This window comes from Punica granatum, chromosome 1 (assembly GCF_007655135.1).
Source record: "Punica granatum isolate Tunisia-2019 chromosome 1, ASM765513v2, whole genome shotgun sequence".
In the NCBI taxonomy this organism is placed as follows: domain Eukaryota; kingdom Viridiplantae; phylum Streptophyta; class Magnoliopsida; order Myrtales; family Lythraceae; genus Punica; species Punica granatum.
The window spans coordinates 5034439-5051727 of record NC_045127.1 but is presented as its reverse complement, the minus strand read 5'-3'; the positions used below and the strand labels follow the sequence as shown (position 1 = coordinate 5051727).

Genomic DNA, 17289 nt, shown 5'->3' with positions numbered 1-17289 from the left:
ACACGATTAGGATAGAAGGGGAATATCACCCAAAAAGGAAATAATTTTGTGAAAATTGTAATCAACTCCAAAAATGGTAAGAAAAAGAAAATGAGTAGGTTTCCCCCTTTTTTCTTCTTTTTTTTTCCCAACCTTTTCCACCTAATCCTCTTTGTGGCAAATTTAAGTGAAATTGCACAAGCACCCCTCACTTTTTAAAATTACATTTTTTGGGGTGAATATTTTTTTTTTCTATGTAAACCATGGTATTGAAAGTCCTATTGGGCCACGACTAATTCAATCGAACCGTGTCGACTTCTGTGGGGTAAATCTCTTCCAGCGTGGATTTTCTTCATCTTTTTTTGTTTGAACATGTTATATTACTTTTTATTTTTAGAGTCGATTACCATTGTCGCCATCTATTTATTCATTAGCAACCGTTTTTGCTAATGACATATTTTTGCCATCAATTAGCCCAAACGTTGGCATTCCGTCTATCATTTATACCATTCCGTAACGGAAAAGTGACGGAAAAGGTAACGTCGTCCATGAATTTTCCGTCACGAAAGTTAACGAATGGTATAAATGGTGGACGGAATGCCAATGTTTGGGGGCTAATTGATGAGAAAAATATGTCAGAGACAAAACGATTGCTAATGAATAAGTGGATGGCGACAATGATATTCTACTTTTATTTTTATAATTACATCACATGTTTCCCAAGTAACATACTAATATTTTGTTTGGTAATAACTCATTATAATTTTTATTCATCTAAAACATTATCTAGAAAATAGAGGTGCAATTTCGGTAAAACTCGAAACATTATTTGTTTAATCATGTTATATTCAAAATTTACTATCTTTTTTATATATATAAATTCAGCGAACGAGTAATTTGTTCAATAACTTCTAAAACTCATGATTATCGACAAAGCTATTAGGATAGTTATCATGTTTGCATAAATAGAGAGAGATATTTCGATGTTTTTTGCATTTACATATCAAATTTCAAGTACAAACAAATTCTCATAATTTGTTGAAGAAAAATCATGCTGGTGATCCTGTCGTCCAATTACTCTTTTTTTCCTTTTAATTTCAGAAACAAAGAGAAAAACTTCTTTTTTTCTAAAAAAGAAAAGAACTTCTTAATCAGGGGTTGACCTGCAAATTAATGAAATATGAGGGGCGTACGACAATCAAAGTTATTTGCCCATTGCTTTATTTCTAACCAGATCCATAAATCAATTTTTTTTTTTAATTTCCCAAAAGAAAACGTTTTTTTTATAATTTTCTTTTTCGTTTTGTGGGAGAATAATCGCCACCTTACCTTAAAAATTTTGAAATTTTTTTTGGTCTGTAACGGAACAGAAGAGAAGCTTTGAAGCAGCGACAACAACAAAAACCAACAACTCTCTTACATCCGAAGGTTGTTTGTTTTTTTTTTTTGGGGGGGGGGGGGGGCAACCTTTCACTTCTCTTCTCATATCTCATCATCGTCTCTCTCCGCTTCGTTAATCTCTGCGATGTTGATCTTCCAGGAGGAGGGCTTCTCTCTTCTAACAACCTTAACCTCTTCTCGTCACTCCTAACCTCGTAACTCTCGCTCTTCAGTTGCAGAAAAAACCTAACACCAATAATCCTCGTTCTCGGCAAATGCCCGGTTCTCAGCTTCCCCCCCTCCCCCACCCTTCTTCCCTGCTGAGGTTTCTCGGAATCGTGAATTATTGAAGCCGAAGCTTTCCCTCAGCTCCCTCCGTGCATCTTTCTAGGTCGAAGATTTTCAGCTTTATTCCTCTCTGCTGTAAGGAAAGCCATTTCCCGGTAATTAAAGCGAAGCGCTGCTGCGATTCCTGACTTGATTTGGGGTTTTTGTGGCTCCGAGTTCTGAGCAATGCGGGCTCGGATTTGCTGAAATTGAGGTGAGGTGTCCGGGTTGCGAGCACTGGGAGTCACTTCCTCCCCGGAAGCTCGAGTCTTTGGAGGAAGGAACAGGAGTTTCGATCGGAGTCTTCTTCTTATTTTTTTTTTGGGTTTCGAGCAGTGCGGCTCTGAATTCGTTGGGATTTCGATAAGGAGCTGCCGTTCCGAGATTTGGGAGTCAGTCGTTCTCCGAAAGTTGGAGCCTTTGGAGGCAAAACTTTCACCGGAAGTTTCTGATCGGGGGATTGTAAGGGTTTTTGAGCCAGGATGATGTTGTCGGCGTCTCCCACGTCGATGGCGCGGAGCTCCCTGGAGGAAATGCTTGATTCGCTCCGCCGCCGAGATGAGGCCGAAAAGCCTAAAGACTTGCCGCCTGCCTTGCCCGCGAGGCCCACTTCGAAGGCCCGCCTTCCCTCGTCCAGGCAGCGGTCCTTGCCGATGAACTTCAAGGTTGAGAATGGTAATAGCAATAATCCCATGAACACTAATAATCAGCTTGATTTTACTTCGAGCGAGGTGAATAAAGCAAAGGAAGATTCCAAGAGGAAAGAGAAAGAATTGGGTAGCAGTAGGAGCAGTTTTGGGAGCAAGAAAATGAAGAAAGATCCGAATGTGGAGTCCCCTTACGGAATTGATGTAGACGAGAGAAAAGGGGGGATCGGTTGTCACACAGTTGGGTCAGATGCAGATTCGGGTTTGGCTCCGAGGATAAAGGAGCCGGACTGGGAAGATAACATTGGCTACTTTATCAAGAAGGTAACTTGTCTGGCGATCACTTTGATTTTACCTTCTTTTGCTCATGTTGATTTGTTGCATAAATAGTTGAGTTCAAAGGAAAATAAGGTACTATGGACAATCAGAAGGTCTGCAATGTTGTTCTTGGTGTTTGTTTGTAAGGAAAGGCGTGTTCTTAACAATCATACATGCCATGTCACTTTTCAAGAAGTTGCATTCGTTATATTGCAGTTTTATGTTTCAACTCCAAATTATCTAGTGGTTTGTGTTTTATTTGATTGTGCAATGGTTCAGAAACTCTCTATTTGGTGCCGATTAGCTAGCGGCCAGTGGGAGTTGGGAACGATATTATCAACTTCAGGAGAAGAAGCTTGTGTTTTGCTTTCAAACAGAAATGTAAGTTCCCTAGTTTGCTGTTTCCAAAAAGTTGCATGACCAATCTTATAATCCTTTTTTACTTGCCTTTATTTGAACTTATACGGAGTAACTGCCTTAGAATATTAAAGTGCCAACGGGAGAACTTCTACCTGCAAACCCTGATCTCCTTGAGGGTGTAGAGGATCTTATACAGCTTAGTTATTTGAATGAGCCATCTGTACTTCACAACCTCCTGTACAGATACTCCCGGGATATGATTTATGTGAGTACACTCTTCTTAATTTAAATCGATCTTGCAAAAGTAGCATTTCATTTTACCATTGATTTCTTTTCTTACGCTTGTCCTTTTATGTGGAATAGAGTAAAGCAGGGCCGGTATTGATCGCAATTAACCCGTTTAAAGATACACAAATTTATGGGAGAGATGTCATTGCATCTTATAGACAGAAAACTGCTGGTAGCCCTCATGTTTACACCATAGCAGACACTGCTTATAATGAGATGATGAGAGGTAGACGGTGCCTTTCATACTGTTGTTTACTGGCTTCCTCTTGTTTTTCTTATTTGCTTGATAAAATTCTCCATTGACTTGTTTCTGATACATTTTCTACTCTTCCCCCCCCCCCCCCCCCCCCCCCCCCCCCTTTTGTTTTGACCTTGCAGATGAAGTAAATCAGTCTATCATCATAAGGTCAGTAGAAATCTTCCCTGACGGTTGTCAAGCTTCTCTTCGTGAAATTGTGCGAAACAGCCTGTGTGACTAATATAATTTGTCTCGCAGTGGTGAAAGTGGAGCAGGAAAGACAGAAACAGCCAAAATCGCAATGCAATATTTGGCTGCTCTTGGAGGTGGCAGTAATGCTGGGATAGAGCACGAGATCCTTCAGACAAGCTGTATACTGGAAGCATTTGGAAATTCAAAAACGTCCAGAAATGACAATTCTAGCAGATTCGTATGTTCTCTCTCAATTTCTTAGAGGAATTTTAAAAAATATTTACTGATTGTCTGGCTCTTACTTTAAATCAATTGGACTTATGAACCTTTTGCGGAATTATTATGTCGATTATTAGACTGACTATTTGAAACTGGTGCAGGGAAAGTTCATTGAAATCCACTTTAGCACATCGGGCAAGATTTGCGGTGCTAAAATCCAAACTTGTAAGGAATCTGAAGATGGCTTTCCATATGATTACACATTTAATATGCCTGCCTGAACTCTATGGACTGATCATTTTACTTTTATCTCTTGTGTGCATCTCTAATGTTGAACCTCCCCATATTTGCTGTGGATAGTTTTGCTAGAAAAGGTAATATACTTTTTTGCGGTTGAAGGCTTATCCACTCTGTTTTTATACTACCATCTTCTGAGAATATTATGCCCTGAGTTGCTCTCCACATAGTTATACCAGTCATCTGAAAATGTTCACTTTTAATTGAGCAGTCTAGAGTTGTTCAATTGGCTAAAGGAGAAAGATCGTACCACATATTTTACCAACTCTGTGCTGGTGCTCCTTCATCTCTTAAAGGTTTGGTTCTACTGCACATTTCTTTCTTAAATAATTCCTACGAACACAGTTGCTTCTTTTTTGGTCTACCCAGCAGCTTATTTTGATCTAATCTTGCAGAAAGACTACACTTAAAATTAGCACATGAGTACAACTACCTACATCAAAGCGGCTGTTTGACGATTGATGGGGTTGATGATGCAAAAAGATTTCATGACCTTTTGGTAATTATAGATAATGAGATTACTCCCTTTTGTACTTACTTAAGCCTCAGTATAGGTCAGTAAATTTTTTCCTGATATTTATATTTGATTATCTCCAGAAAGCATTGGATATAGTGCGGATACCAAGAGAAGATCAGGAACAGGCGTTTGCAATCCTCGCTACAGTTTTATGGCTTGGGAATGTATCATTTCAAGTAATTGATAATGAAAATCATGTGGATGTGGTAGCTGATGAAGGTAACAATGTACTTTCTTAGGAGTGATTGGGTTTGATGGAGTTCTAAACTTCAGGGGATAGGACTAGATTATAAATTGAATTTCATCGAAAAGTCTGAATCTGATTCGTTTGTTTTTTGTAATTTTCTTAATCTCACTAAATTGTTGCAATTTTCCTGATGTCACTAAATGGTTGCAATTTTCTTTTTCTGGCTAGATAATTGCAATGTTCTGGTCCTCACTGAATATTGCTCATTTAAATCTTTGAAAATATTAATGGAGAATAAGTTTTTGATGTTTCCCCATTTGACAGCTGTCACCATTGCTGCAAGCTTGATGGGCTGCAGAGCTGAAGATTTGATGTTGGCTTTATCTACCCGTAAAATTGTAGCTGGGAAAGATAGCATTTCTAAGAAGTTGACTCTGCAGCAGGTAGGCCCAGGTTCCATGAGGTCATTGATCTTTACATTCTCAGTCATCCATAAAATATTGTTGGATAGCTTTACTATAGTTCTTGCAACCATAAATGAGTAATTCGGACCTCAACCTTTGAAATTTTCAGGCAAACGATACGAGAGATGCATTGGCAAAGTTTCTCTATGCTGGCTTGTTCGACTGGCTCGTGGAACAAATAAACAAGTCACTTGCAGTGGGGAAACAATGTACTGGAAGGTCCATAAATCTCTTAGATATTTATGGGTTCGAGTCCTTTAAGGTATGCAGATTAAATTTGTATGCAATACTAGATTTTTGCTTTATATAACATAGCATGCAATTAGTTTTCTAACCATAATTTAAAACATTTTCCAGAAAAACAGCTTTGAGCAATTCTGTATTAATTATGCAAACGAGAGGCTGCAACAGCATTTTAACCGACATTTGTTCAAGCTGGAGCAGGAGGTTCTATTCTCACTGTTGCTTTAATTGATGAGGTGTTTCCATGTCCGGTTTTATTGACCAATGATACAAGCATCACTGATAATCTGTTTTTTCTGCACTCAGGATTATGAAGTGGACGGAATAGATTGGACTAAAGTTGATTTCGAAGATAATGAGGACTGTTTGAACCTGATTGAAAAGGTATATTAGGTTAATGGAGTAATATATCCTTATTAAGAATTCTCATGATCCACATTTTATGTAACATTACTGTTGTTTCTTGAGTATATTGTGTCTGGATCGAGTAAGGTATTCTTTAGTTTTTCATTCCTATTGCTTGAGGTTCCTCTGTTAGCTGTTATAGAAACTAAATTTAGGTACTTGTTGCTCATCTTAACTTGTATGGCGGATTCTGCAGAAACCATTGGGTATTCTATCTTTGTTGGACGAGGAATCAAATTTTCCCAAAGCCACTGATTTGACCTTTGCAGACAAACTCAAGCGGCATCTAAAAGATAATCCTTGCTTTAAAGGCGAAAGAGATGGGGCTTTCTGCCTTCGTCACTATGCTGGAGAGGTATGCTATATACCTTTCCCGTAATATTTATCTTTCTGTAGTTGAAGTATATTACAACAAACATAAATTTTTGTTCAAATGGGGTTTAAATCAAAGATCGACCTGCCATTTCATTATAAGGTTACTAAACCATGGAGCTCTTTTAGGTTCTATATGATACGAGTGGTTTCTTGGAGAAGAACAGAGACTCCGTGCTTGTTGATTTAATTCAATTCCTCTCTTCGAGCACTTGCCAATTGCCACTGTTATTTGCATCAAGAGTATTCGGTCAATCCCCTACAGCAGGAAGCCCATTGAAACACCCGAGTTCAATTGATTCTCAGAAACAGAGCGTTGGTATGAAGTTCAAGGTAAATGTAGTGTGGCAACGGTACACTGATACGATATTAAATACTTAAAAAACAATCCTTCATGTAGAGCAGTTCGCTTTTTCCGGAAGGTAAGTTGCATTGTTTGTGTTCCTGCAGGGTCAACTTTTTAAGCTTATGCATCAGCTGGAGACTACGAAGCCTCATTTTATACGTTGCATAAAACCGAATACGAAACAGCTTCCAGGTCTCTATGAGAAGGACCTTGTCTTACAACAGCTCAGGTGTTGCGGAGTTCTAGAGGTTGTCAGAATATCGAGATCGGGATACCCAACTCGAATTCCTCATCAGGAATTTGCTGAAAGGTATAGTTTTTTTAAATGTCTCCAATCTTTTTTATTTTCTTATGAATTGTAGGTTACTTCATTCCTGCTGTACTGTGGTTGTCATTTAGGTATGGGTGTCTACTTTTGGATACAAATGTTTCGAAGGATCCATTGAGTGTATCAGTGGCAGTCTTGCAACAGTTCAACATCCTTCCTGAAATGTATCAAGTTGGTTACACCAAGTTGTATCTTCGAACAGGGCAGGTGAGTTTTTTATTTCAGTATGGGAAACCATTTAATTTAAACATAAGATTATGCACCGTGTTTTGCTGATGTTTAATTTTGCTGAATGTAGATTGCTGCACTGGAGGACAAGCGGAGACAATTTCTGCAGGGAATAGTTGGTGTGCAGAAATGTTTCCGAGGTTGCCAAGCTCGTCATCATTTCAGCGAACTTAAAAACGGGGTGACTGCTCTTCAATCATGTAATGCATTGACAAGCTTTTATTCTCTGACTCTTACGATTTTTGCAGTTGTCGTTGTTGTACTGAAGGATAACATTAATAATATTTTAAATTGCAGTTGTCCGTGGAGAAATTGCACGAAGGAAATTCCAGGCTTTGAAAAAGAAAGGCAGAACTTCTGCTCCTGAAACATCACTTGAGGCGCCACAGAAGGAAATAATATACATACAGTCCGGTAGGCATTTTAGACTTTTGATGAGTAAGGTTGTGACTGTCTGATCATTTCGTCTTATGTTGAGGTTGTTGTCCTGCAGCAATACGTGGATGTTTAGCTCGTAAACAATTGGATCACTTGCGCAAGATGAACACATTAGGTTCCGAGACTTGGAAGCCTAAAGCCAAGTCTAGCAAGAAAACGTCAGAACTGAAGGTATTTTGTTTTGCTTCTGATTTCCTGAGTAAAACTTTCTCCACGTCAGAACTGAAGGTACTTTTTGGGAAGGTTTTTGCATGTACCAGTCATCTAAAGACTGGGTTAAATCTTAATCATTGATCACCGTGGGTCCTGCAGCAATCAATGTGGGACCTAGAGCGTGCAATGCTTATGATTGACTTCACAATCTATAGAAATTTTTTTTGGAGTTGCCTTGGCAAGAATTTCAGGCATGTAGAAATTGGCTTGCCCTTCCGCATTGGTGGACTTTAAGGTATGGTCAGTTCATGCAGGATGCAACAAAGGAACAGGTTCAGGTGCTTCCGACTGCATTAGCGGAGCTTCAGAGGCGAGTCCTTAAGGCAGAAGCAACTCTTGAACAAAAAGAAGAGGAGAATGCTGCATTGAGAGAGCAACTCCGACAGTATGAGACAAAATGGTCGGATTACGAGGCGAGGATGAAATCTATGGAGGAAACGTGGCAAAAGCAGATGGCGTCCTTGCAGGTGAGCGAGAACATTATTGCTTCTTTTTTCCTTTTTATTTTTTAACGAGTGAATGAATTATCTTAAAATTTTTTTTTTCGCATAGTTTCCCAACTGCCTAGTAAATTATTGGACCTAGGATTACTAGATCCAGACAATGCTGTACGCTGTCCAATAGGGTAATCATAGATTTGCTCAAGTGTGTGGTTTGATTTATTTGCAGATGAGTCTAGCTGCTGCAAGAAAGAGTCTCATAACCGAAGATCATAATTCAGTCCCGACGAGAAAATTCGAGGCTCCCAATTCCCCTCGTGATTACGACTCCGAAGATACCGCCTCCATGGGATCTCGGACTCCAGTAGGAACTGGAAGCATGCCACTCAAGTTTTCCGCTGCTATTCCCGACATCCGATCTGGTCGGGAGACCAACACCAATGGAACCTTAACTGCTGTCAATGATCTCATCAAGGAGTTCGAGCTAAGGAAGCAGACATTCGATGAGGACGCCCGATCTCTGGGCCAGGAGGGACATAAACCCTCAGAGCTTTTGGCCTATAATGCTAATCCCGAGGAGGAGCTCAGGAAGCTGAAGGCGAGATTCGAGTCTTGGAAGAAGGACTACAAGGTGCGGCTGAGGGAGACCAAGGTGCGGCTCCACAAGCTCGGGCACTCTGACGCTGATAAACGCCGTAAGTGGTGGGGGAAGATGAGATAATTACCATTGTCTTGCATGTGCTCATGCCCGTCTGTAACTCGTAGTACTGACCGCGGTTTCCCTTTGGGTGGCTTAGAGAGGTGGAAGATAACTGACCCAAAAAGGGCTTGCTTCGGTCCCACTCTTCCCATTCTAAGCATCCCGGCCGGGGTTTGTAGGGATAGTTTTTAGAGGAGGGTGGATAGAGAGGTGTGTGTCCCTACACCTCCCGATCTTCGACAATCGGGAAGTGATGGCGATGAGAGTTTTGTGTATAGCAAAAATAGTTTATTGTTTATGTAGGTTGTAAATTCTGTTGTTTGTTAAATTAATGTTACTAAGCCTTCTGTATCTTTTTCGAGCTTATATGCTCACCGACTGTAGAACTCGTAAGTCTTCATACTCACCTCACAGAAAACGCATTTATCGACGATAATCGAACCACCATAATCTGTTGGAATTCTGCTTTATACTGCAGCTATGATATTGCATAATGTACACGATACATACACAACCGTTAATATCATCGATCAATCCACGAATTAGGTTTCTTCTTTCTCATCCAATATGATTGAAAATTTCCAGAAACTTACGAACCAGGAACAAATTTGGTGGCGTAGACCCAAGCATTGTTAGCTACCGGGTTGTCGAGGTGGTCCAACAGGTTCTCGAGTGGGCCCTTCCCGGTCACAATGGCTTGAACGAAGAACCCGAACATCGAGAACATGGCAAGTCTCCCATTCTTGATCTCCTTCACCTTGAGCTCGGCAAAGGTGACGGGGTCATCAGCAAGGCCTAGCGGGTCGAAGTACTGTCCACCGGGGTAGAGGTCGTTGCCCTCTCCGACCCCAGGGAGCCCGTTGATCCGGAAGCCCTCGACGAGGCCCATGAGGATGACCTGGAAGCCGAGCACCGCCAGGATGCTCTGGGCGTGGACCAGGTTCGGGTTACCCAGGTAGTCGAGCCCTCCCTCCGAGAAGATCTGGGCTCCAGCCTTGAACCAGACCGGCTCCTTGAAGTCAACCTTGACCCACTTCTCGAGCACCTCAGGGGTGATGCAGCCGAGCGCCCCGAGCATGGCCCACCGCCCGTGGATCACTTCGAGGGCCCTGTTGCGAGCGAAGGCCTCGGGGTCAGCGGAAAGTCCGGCAGTGTCCCACCCGTAGTCGCCGGGGAACTCTCCGGTCAGGTAGGAGGGAGTCTGGGCCGAGAATGGGCCCAAGTACTTCACTCTGTCTGGCCCGTACCACAACTCATTCCCCTGATAAAGAGAGAGCCAGAAATCGATGAAAATCCTCTCTATGTAAATTCTACTAAAATTAAAATTTTCCCATTTGCGTCCTAAGTAGTAAGTCCATTATCATGTCTAATGAGACCATATCATTTTTCATGCCCCAACATTGTCCCAACTAATTTCTCGAGCCACCCTTAGAATAGTTGGCACGCCGTAGAGTCGGTTTAAGTCATTGTACCATGGCTCGTACATACAACTATACATGCAGAATCAGATTGGACGAAACGGCACTATCTACGGTCAGTTTCTTCTACGCGACCCATACATGGGAACATTTGTACATAAAACCATTCAAACATATCTCGACACGCTACATCGGCCTTCGTGTCTCGTGATTTGGCATCTCCTATCTAACAGATCAATTAAGAACTAGGAGGAGGGAGGGAGGGACAGAGCGAGTGCACCATACATACCATGGTGTATTTGCCGGACCCCATAGAGACGCCATCCCTAAGAGGGTTAATGTTGGACCGGCCTTGGCCGAGGAACGGGGTGGTCGGCTTAAGGAGGGAAGTCCCAGAAGCAGCAGCTGCCACCATCGAAGCCATTGATGATCTCTTTTTATCTGTGTCTTCTCGAGCTTCCTCTGGTTCAACTCTGTACTTCAGACACCGGTCAGTGTAATATATGGGGGGTGAGGGAGAGGAAGGTTGAAGACAAAGGGACACGTGGATGGCTTTGAAGGGGGGATGGGAATCTATGGTAGGGAATGTGCAGCGTGGAATGCACCAATCAGAGGGCTCCAAAGGATTTTAATGATCTACTCCCTTGATATCCTTCTATCCACATTCTATCTTTTGTCTTCCCATAGATATTTGAACAAGTTTAATTTAATCTAGGATGCTGTTTTTTCTTGTCGGTTTATTTCGATATTCGGAGGGCCGGCCCTCTGTGGCCGTTAGATCAATTTTCTGTTCCACGACATAAGGTCGATGCGATAGTCGAAGTCCCCCGAACCGGTTCTCTCTTTTGTTGGGCCTTGTCTTAGCTAGTTCAGATCGGTCCATTCAAGAAAAGAGAGTTCGGTATCAGCATCGTACAGGCCCAGCCCATTTATGAGGGATTTTCCCCCCAAAAAAACAAAAAAGAATCAAATGCCTCATCGAGGTCTCCATTGCGATTGGCCTCGCGTGGCCTAATGGTGGCACCATCAAAGGTTAATTCCGGCATAGAAAGGCTACATTCTAACTCGATTCCGGCCTATAAGGGCCGTTTTTGCCAAAGCTGACATGCCAAACTCGGGTCAATGTTTAAGGACAAGTGTATAAGAATGTACGTACATATGAGAAGAACTGATACAGGATTCGCAATTATAAATTTTAAGAAGGAAAACTTTTATGTGACTCTTCTAGAAATTATTTTTATTCGACTTTGGGACATGATGTATTCATAAAATGCAAACTGTTTCGATAAAGTTTGTCCTAACTTCTAGAGTTCAGATCGAAATGATTGTAATAAATAGTATATATTTTTGAAAATTACAATATACAGACTGTAAGAAGTAAAAAAAAAAGAAAAATGGAAAAATAATAACAACTAATGTTATATTTCGTTTAAATAAAGTTTCAAGGTTGATTATTATGAATAAAAAAAATTCAGGGTTAGAAGTGTTTTATTGTTAAATGAACCGACTCTGGCTCAAATCTAGATTCGCTGGAGCTAATTCATATATATATATATATATATATATATTATTGAACGAGGATTTATTCAAATAAATGGAGCCAACAATACCATTGCTAGTGACTCGACTGTATTTGTGCTCAACGTACAAATTCTTACAGTATATCTTCAACCGCAGGCTCCTGTAGGAGCCGAGAAGTCAGTCGCCATGAATATGATGTCTACCGAGCTTCATCAATCTGGGTGAGCTGAGAAATTCGCAGCTAGAGCAGAGCAGCAATGCCGCCCAAGAAGGCCGATGATCACTGGTCCTTCCTGGTAATCTCCTCCTTCCCCTATCGATACACGCAGTGGATTCCGCGAGTTCATGCATTCGCTATTGATGTCCTAGAAGGAGGAGAGTTAAATAATCTCCATTTCTCTACATCCGTGTTTTGCTGGAGTGTTCGGTTAGGGATTTACGTGCTGTGTATGAATGAGATCGGCTCATTTGTGGCTTTGGATTTCATTGAATGAGCTCTACTTTATGAGCTATGGACGATTTACTGCTTTTTTGCTCTCTGTGGTGATGATTACACTAGTGAGAGTTGAGGAAGATTAAATTCCGCCATTTTTATGTCTGTCAGCACCTCTGGTTGTGGTTGTGGATACTGAGCCTAGTTGGATTGATAACGTAACGTGACACGATGTCATGGCTTTTCTATACCACTGTTATGTTGATCAGACGATTTGATTGGTGTGCAGGAAGAAATTGAAGCGCCGATGTGGGCGGATCTCACATTAGAGGCTGAGTACAGTGGTCAGGATGTGTAAGGATTCCTCAAGTTGTTTCTCCTCTATTGTCATTGTAGATTGTGGATTCACTCACTAGTAAAACAATTGTTCTTGTTGCTGCAGCGCAGAGGAGTGGTTCAATACAACTCACCTGTGAGACTATCCTGTCCTATACTCGGCATTAACTTTATTAAATTCGTCTTTCGAGGTACAGATTTATTGGTGTTGCATATGTTTTATTTTTTTTAAATTTTTGTTCTTATTTTTTTTTCAGGTTTCACCAATGTTCGTCTTGCCAGTTAAAGTCTGGTTTCTCTCGTCATTCTAAGGGGAGGCCAACCATGGACTTTGACCTTGAGGGACCACTTTCACCTAAGCTGGCATCCTCAGTTTCACGATCGAGGGGAAAAGATTACAGGGAAAAAAAACTGGGACGTGATAATTGCGAATGGATGTTTCTGAAAACTCACCCTTTGAAGGACATAGGTAGTAAATCTTCACACCAAAGACTGGGTTCTTGTCAAGGAAAAAAACCGAGAGTAACCCTGACGAAACCAAAGGGATCTTCCATCTCGAGGACAGCTTTTGTTCGTGAAAATGGAGAGTCCCATTCTCTGAATGCTAAGTTCACTTCCAAGAGTTCAGTGAGTGGCGTGCTTACAAGTTCTACATCAACCAAGACAAGTGGAATGGATAGTCAAAGCGGAATTACATTTGAGAGCATTCAGATGCAGCAGCAAAATGTACTAGATGTTTCAAGTCAAGCATTTAATAACTCAAGTGGGCTTTTGTCTATCGTGAGAAGAGGTCTCAGGAAAAGCTGTGTCACAAGACAAGCATCAAGAATAGAGATCAGAAATGATTCAGATCAAACAAGGGGATATGGATCTTCATCTGGAAAATCCAGCGTGAGTTCATCATCATTTCCTGGTTGTGATGTGAGAACTGCAAGCTCAACATCAGCTGAGGGCAAGGAGACTACCCCAGATAGCAGACATGTGGCTAGGATGGGCCAAAAAGATAGGTGTGGATCAAAGTCCTCCAATATCTCCAAGATGCCACCTGTTTTTGTACTAAAAGGAACATCTAATTCTGGCCGAAGAGGTATAACTGATTTTGCAAAACCAACTTGCGAGAAAGCTGCAAATGTAAAGGTGAACATCACTTTAAGTAATTTTGTTTGTGTTGTCTTTTGTCTTTGTTTTCGTGTAATACTTGTGCTTCCAATTCAGTGAAATTTTTTTAGCTGGACTGAGTGTGATATGATGAAGTGAATAGGTGGCTTTATTATCAGCCTACTGTATTTAGATGTCCTGTACTTTACATTGATTAAACTTCAAAATCCTGATGATATATGCATTACTGAAATCTCAGGTGCAACAGTCCCTTTCTAGAAAAGCTCTGCACCCTCTTGGAGTTAAGGGCCAAGAGGTTTCAATTAGCTCTAGGAAAGATAAGGAACCTGCGAAAATTTCCAGTTCCAAACGGCTAATGGGCAATGGTAAAGAGAATGCAAGAGGTAAAATGGCTTTGACTGATAGATTCAATGGCAAAAAAGGAGGCAATGGAGGGGTCAACTGGGGACAGAAAGAGAAAAAACAGGATTTACAAACTTGTGGCGGGAGAGCGTTGGCTGATTCAAAGGTATGACGTCTTTCAGTATGTGAATTCTTGGTTTGAGGAAACTTCTGTTGTATTATGTTGCACTAAAGATATTGGTTTCCTGCTCTGGCATCTCTTTTATACATCTTGTTTTAGAAGATAAAACTCCTCTATATAGTCGAACTCATGAAATGATCGATATGAGGGGAACTTTTGTCTGTTAAGAAGTGAAAAATGATCCGTGCCTCATCTAACAACCTTAATGATAAACCATGCCTCATCTGACCTGCTGAATTCTGAATTACACCTCTACTAAGAGCTTAAGCTTGCTGCATATTGCATGTCTTACATTTTATTTCCTCAAAAGATTCGTTGTTAGATGAAAGTGGATATATTTCTTGGAGACTGGACATGTAGAAAGGAACAATTAGTTTTATCCTTCTCGTCCCAATCCAGTTCATAAATTTGCCATTATATTTTCGAAATCTCAGTGCTCTTCACTATATTATGTGTAAACTAGCTTATTAAAATATAGCAAGAGCGCCATAAAGCTTATTTACCCATTGAAAAATATCCGGGGCTCATTGCTAGAGCTTCTACATCATCATCCTAATGGTAATGGATCAGTTTTTTGTGGTCACTACGCGACGACATGAAGACATCATACACTCTGAGAATAATAGGGCATATGTCTCACCCTTACGAATGAATATGCATCCTGTCCTTGTAACTGAAGACATTGTATTTGAAAATGGTCTCATAGATAGATGCCTTTCCCTTATATATCACAGGGGGGTGAAATCAGCCACTGTTAGGTACCCAGTTGTTTAGATTACCACCGTAAGATACAAAATTTGTACAGACAAGCCACCAAATATGTTGATATCTCAAGTTTTCTGTACTATCGAATCTGTATCATCCATTGATTGTACCAGTTGTTGAAGGGATGTATTAAGTCAGGCTGTGATGGTAGAGCTTTTCTTTTCAGGACAAGCTCAAAGCTCAAGTTGGAAGGAAGATTAGCAAGATTGCAACTCAAGAGGTGTACGTTCGTTGATGGGCAATCTGTAAATGCCATATCTAATGTTAACTTGACTGAAGGTAATATGGATGATAGTAACAGAACTAAATGCTTTCTCTTCCCAATTTTGGATGCAAAGCATTCTCTTCCCCTTCTTTTACTGATCTCACTAGCTACGGTAGATGTAGGTTGGTTTTCTGATGATTGAATTGAAGCTTATTAGAGCTTGGGAGGGGAAAATGGAAAAAAGTTATGGAAAAGCCAAATTGCATTGCCAAGAAAGAAATTTTCATTAGTATTTAATTTATTTTGCAACATGTGTCAGGCTGCAGGTTTCTTACTGTGGCAAACTTGCTACTCTAGAATGTTTCATTTGGATGGGAGGGAGATGAGGGAGAGGTCCTGTCCCTTCCTCTCCGATCCAACCATAGGATTAAGGAGGGGATAAAGGAGAGGAGCTATTACATGTTGTCTTGACCAATATCTCAATAGTGAAGGAATACTAGTAGAAGTTTTTAAGTCATAGATGGAATCGCTTGAGCTAAATATAAGTCAGTTTTGCACTGGGTGCTTATGGGTCATTTAAGGGGCTGATACTCGGGTTAAAAGCTGTGCACTAAAGCACCCTCAAAGAACGGTATGATTTTCATGGGGGCATGTTCGAATTCTTAAATCCTAAGGTAGGTGCACATGCTATGTCGGTAAGTCCTCTAATAGTCTGATGCCGAGCATTGACAACATTTGGTTCCATTTCTGTGCAAAACAAGTTCCTGTTTGGTCCATCAAACCTTGCATTGTCTTTTAATTATATCTATAAAAATATGGAAAGTCTATAAGTTTTCTTCCACAAATAGCACATTTACTATACTCTATTACTAGATCCGAGCTGCATGAGCCCACCACAGAGCATCTATCTGTTGGTCTTTCATCTTTTCTGAATCATGATGCCATCCTATGAAGGAACCTCTTTCATGTCTTATATTAGGGCGAAGAAAGGAGGGTTCAAGTTGAATTAAACTTACAAATGTATCTATCGAGAAAAAAAAAAGAAAGAAAGAAAAAACTTACAAATGTTCCTTTTCTAGTCCTCATGATGTTTTCTTACCGATGAAATAATCATTATGGGTATGCAGGGCAGCAGCATAATCACGTGTGCTGCCAAACGAGCGTTCGACAAATCCAGCAAAAGAATTCTAGACTTGCCCGTACAGTCCCTTTGTCATGGAGCAACAAGTCGCTTTCGCGGGGGTTAGTGCCGGCCTGAGGTAAGCCGTTGTTCTCGAGCACCCACTTCCTGGAAGCGAATCTTGTTTTGTTGCAATAGGATCGCAAAAACAAAACTTGCTTTCCCTCCCCTGTTTTGGTTTGGATTAAGGAGAGGGTGAACGAAAAGTTCTAAGGAGAGGCCGAAGCCGCGTGATGGAGAAAAATAAGATTCCTGATTACGAGCTTGCGTTCTCTCTTTCTCTTCCTCGTTGCCTGTTGGTAGAATTATTGAAAGGTTCCGAAAGACACCAAGTGCTTGAGAGGAAACAACAGCTTTTCTTAGGAAAACACCAATGTGGATGCAGCCAAAAGAAGGCATTGGCTACAATACAAAGGAAACACCGACCCGGACTTTCTCATCTTCCCTGCTGACCCCAGACTAACCCTGCATTTCCTCCCGCGCTCGGGGCCCACCGATGTGCGAGAGTCGTGGTGCAATGGTATACTTTAGCGAGGTGAGGCAACCTTACATCAACTGCCGATCATCGTGGGTGTCGTAGTATCAGCTAATGTGGCGCCTCACCTGGTCTGTTTAGATCGCATATGATCCCTGTTCAATGGCAGGCGTGATATATGAGCATTG

At 41.1% G+C, this 17289-nt stretch overlaps 3 protein-coding genes across 4 annotated transcripts; 2 read left to right on the top strand and 1 right to left on the bottom strand.

Annotated features, from left to right (window-relative positions):
• The first annotated feature begins 1415 nt into the window (after window positions 1–1415).
• On the top strand, window positions 1416–9477 carry LOC116215874 (myosin-2). Of its 2 annotated transcripts, none has more exons than XM_031551688.1 (24): window positions 1416–2657; window positions 2931–3032; window positions 3133–3276; window positions 3375–3525; window positions 3678–3705; window positions 3796–3967; window positions 4110–4173; window positions 4309–4322; window positions 4457–4541; window positions 4641–4744; window positions 4843–4981; window positions 5274–5392; window positions 5523–5675; window positions 5771–5860; window positions 5963–6040; window positions 6258–6416; window positions 6563–6766; window positions 6884–7089; window positions 7179–7314; window positions 7406–7535; window positions 7633–7749; window positions 7829–7944; window positions 8241–8453; window positions 8656–9477. In XM_031551688.1, the coding sequence occupies exons 1-24, from the start codon at window positions 2169–2171 to the stop codon at window positions 9145–9147; spliced, it is 3705 nt and encodes a 1234-aa protein (XP_031407548.1). In that variant the 5' UTR covers window positions 1416–2168; the 3' UTR covers window positions 9148–9477. The 2 variants fall into 2 exon arrangements, with proteins under 2 accessions (XP_031407548.1, XP_031407540.1); XM_031551680.1 differs by having other exon boundaries at window positions 8232–8453.
• Window positions 9478–9575: 98 nt separating this feature from the next.
• LOC116215982 (chlorophyll a-b binding protein 13, chloroplastic) lies at window positions 9576–11035 on the bottom strand. Its single transcript, XM_031551832.1, has 2 exons — window positions 10834–11035; window positions 9576–10387 (listed from the first exon to the last, which is right to left on the bottom strand). The coding sequence occupies exons 1-2, from the start codon at window positions 10966–10968 to the stop codon at window positions 9716–9718; spliced, it is 807 nt and encodes a 268-aa protein (XP_031407692.1). The 5' UTR covers window positions 10969–11035; the 3' UTR covers window positions 9576–9715.
• A 1108-nt stretch (window positions 11036–12143) lies between these two features.
• Window positions 12144–16906, top strand: LOC116215931. Its single transcript, XM_031551754.1, has 7 exons — window positions 12144–12361; window positions 12788–12852; window positions 12941–12970; window positions 13092–13971; window positions 14192–14461; window positions 15408–15520; window positions 16574–16906. Exons 1-6 carry the CDS (start codon window positions 12323–12325, stop codon window positions 15474–15476), a joined length of 1353 nt encoding a protein of 450 aa, XP_031407614.1. The 5' UTR covers window positions 12144–12322; the 3' UTR covers window positions 15477–15520; window positions 16574–16906.
• Window positions 16907–17289: the final 383 nt, after the last annotated feature.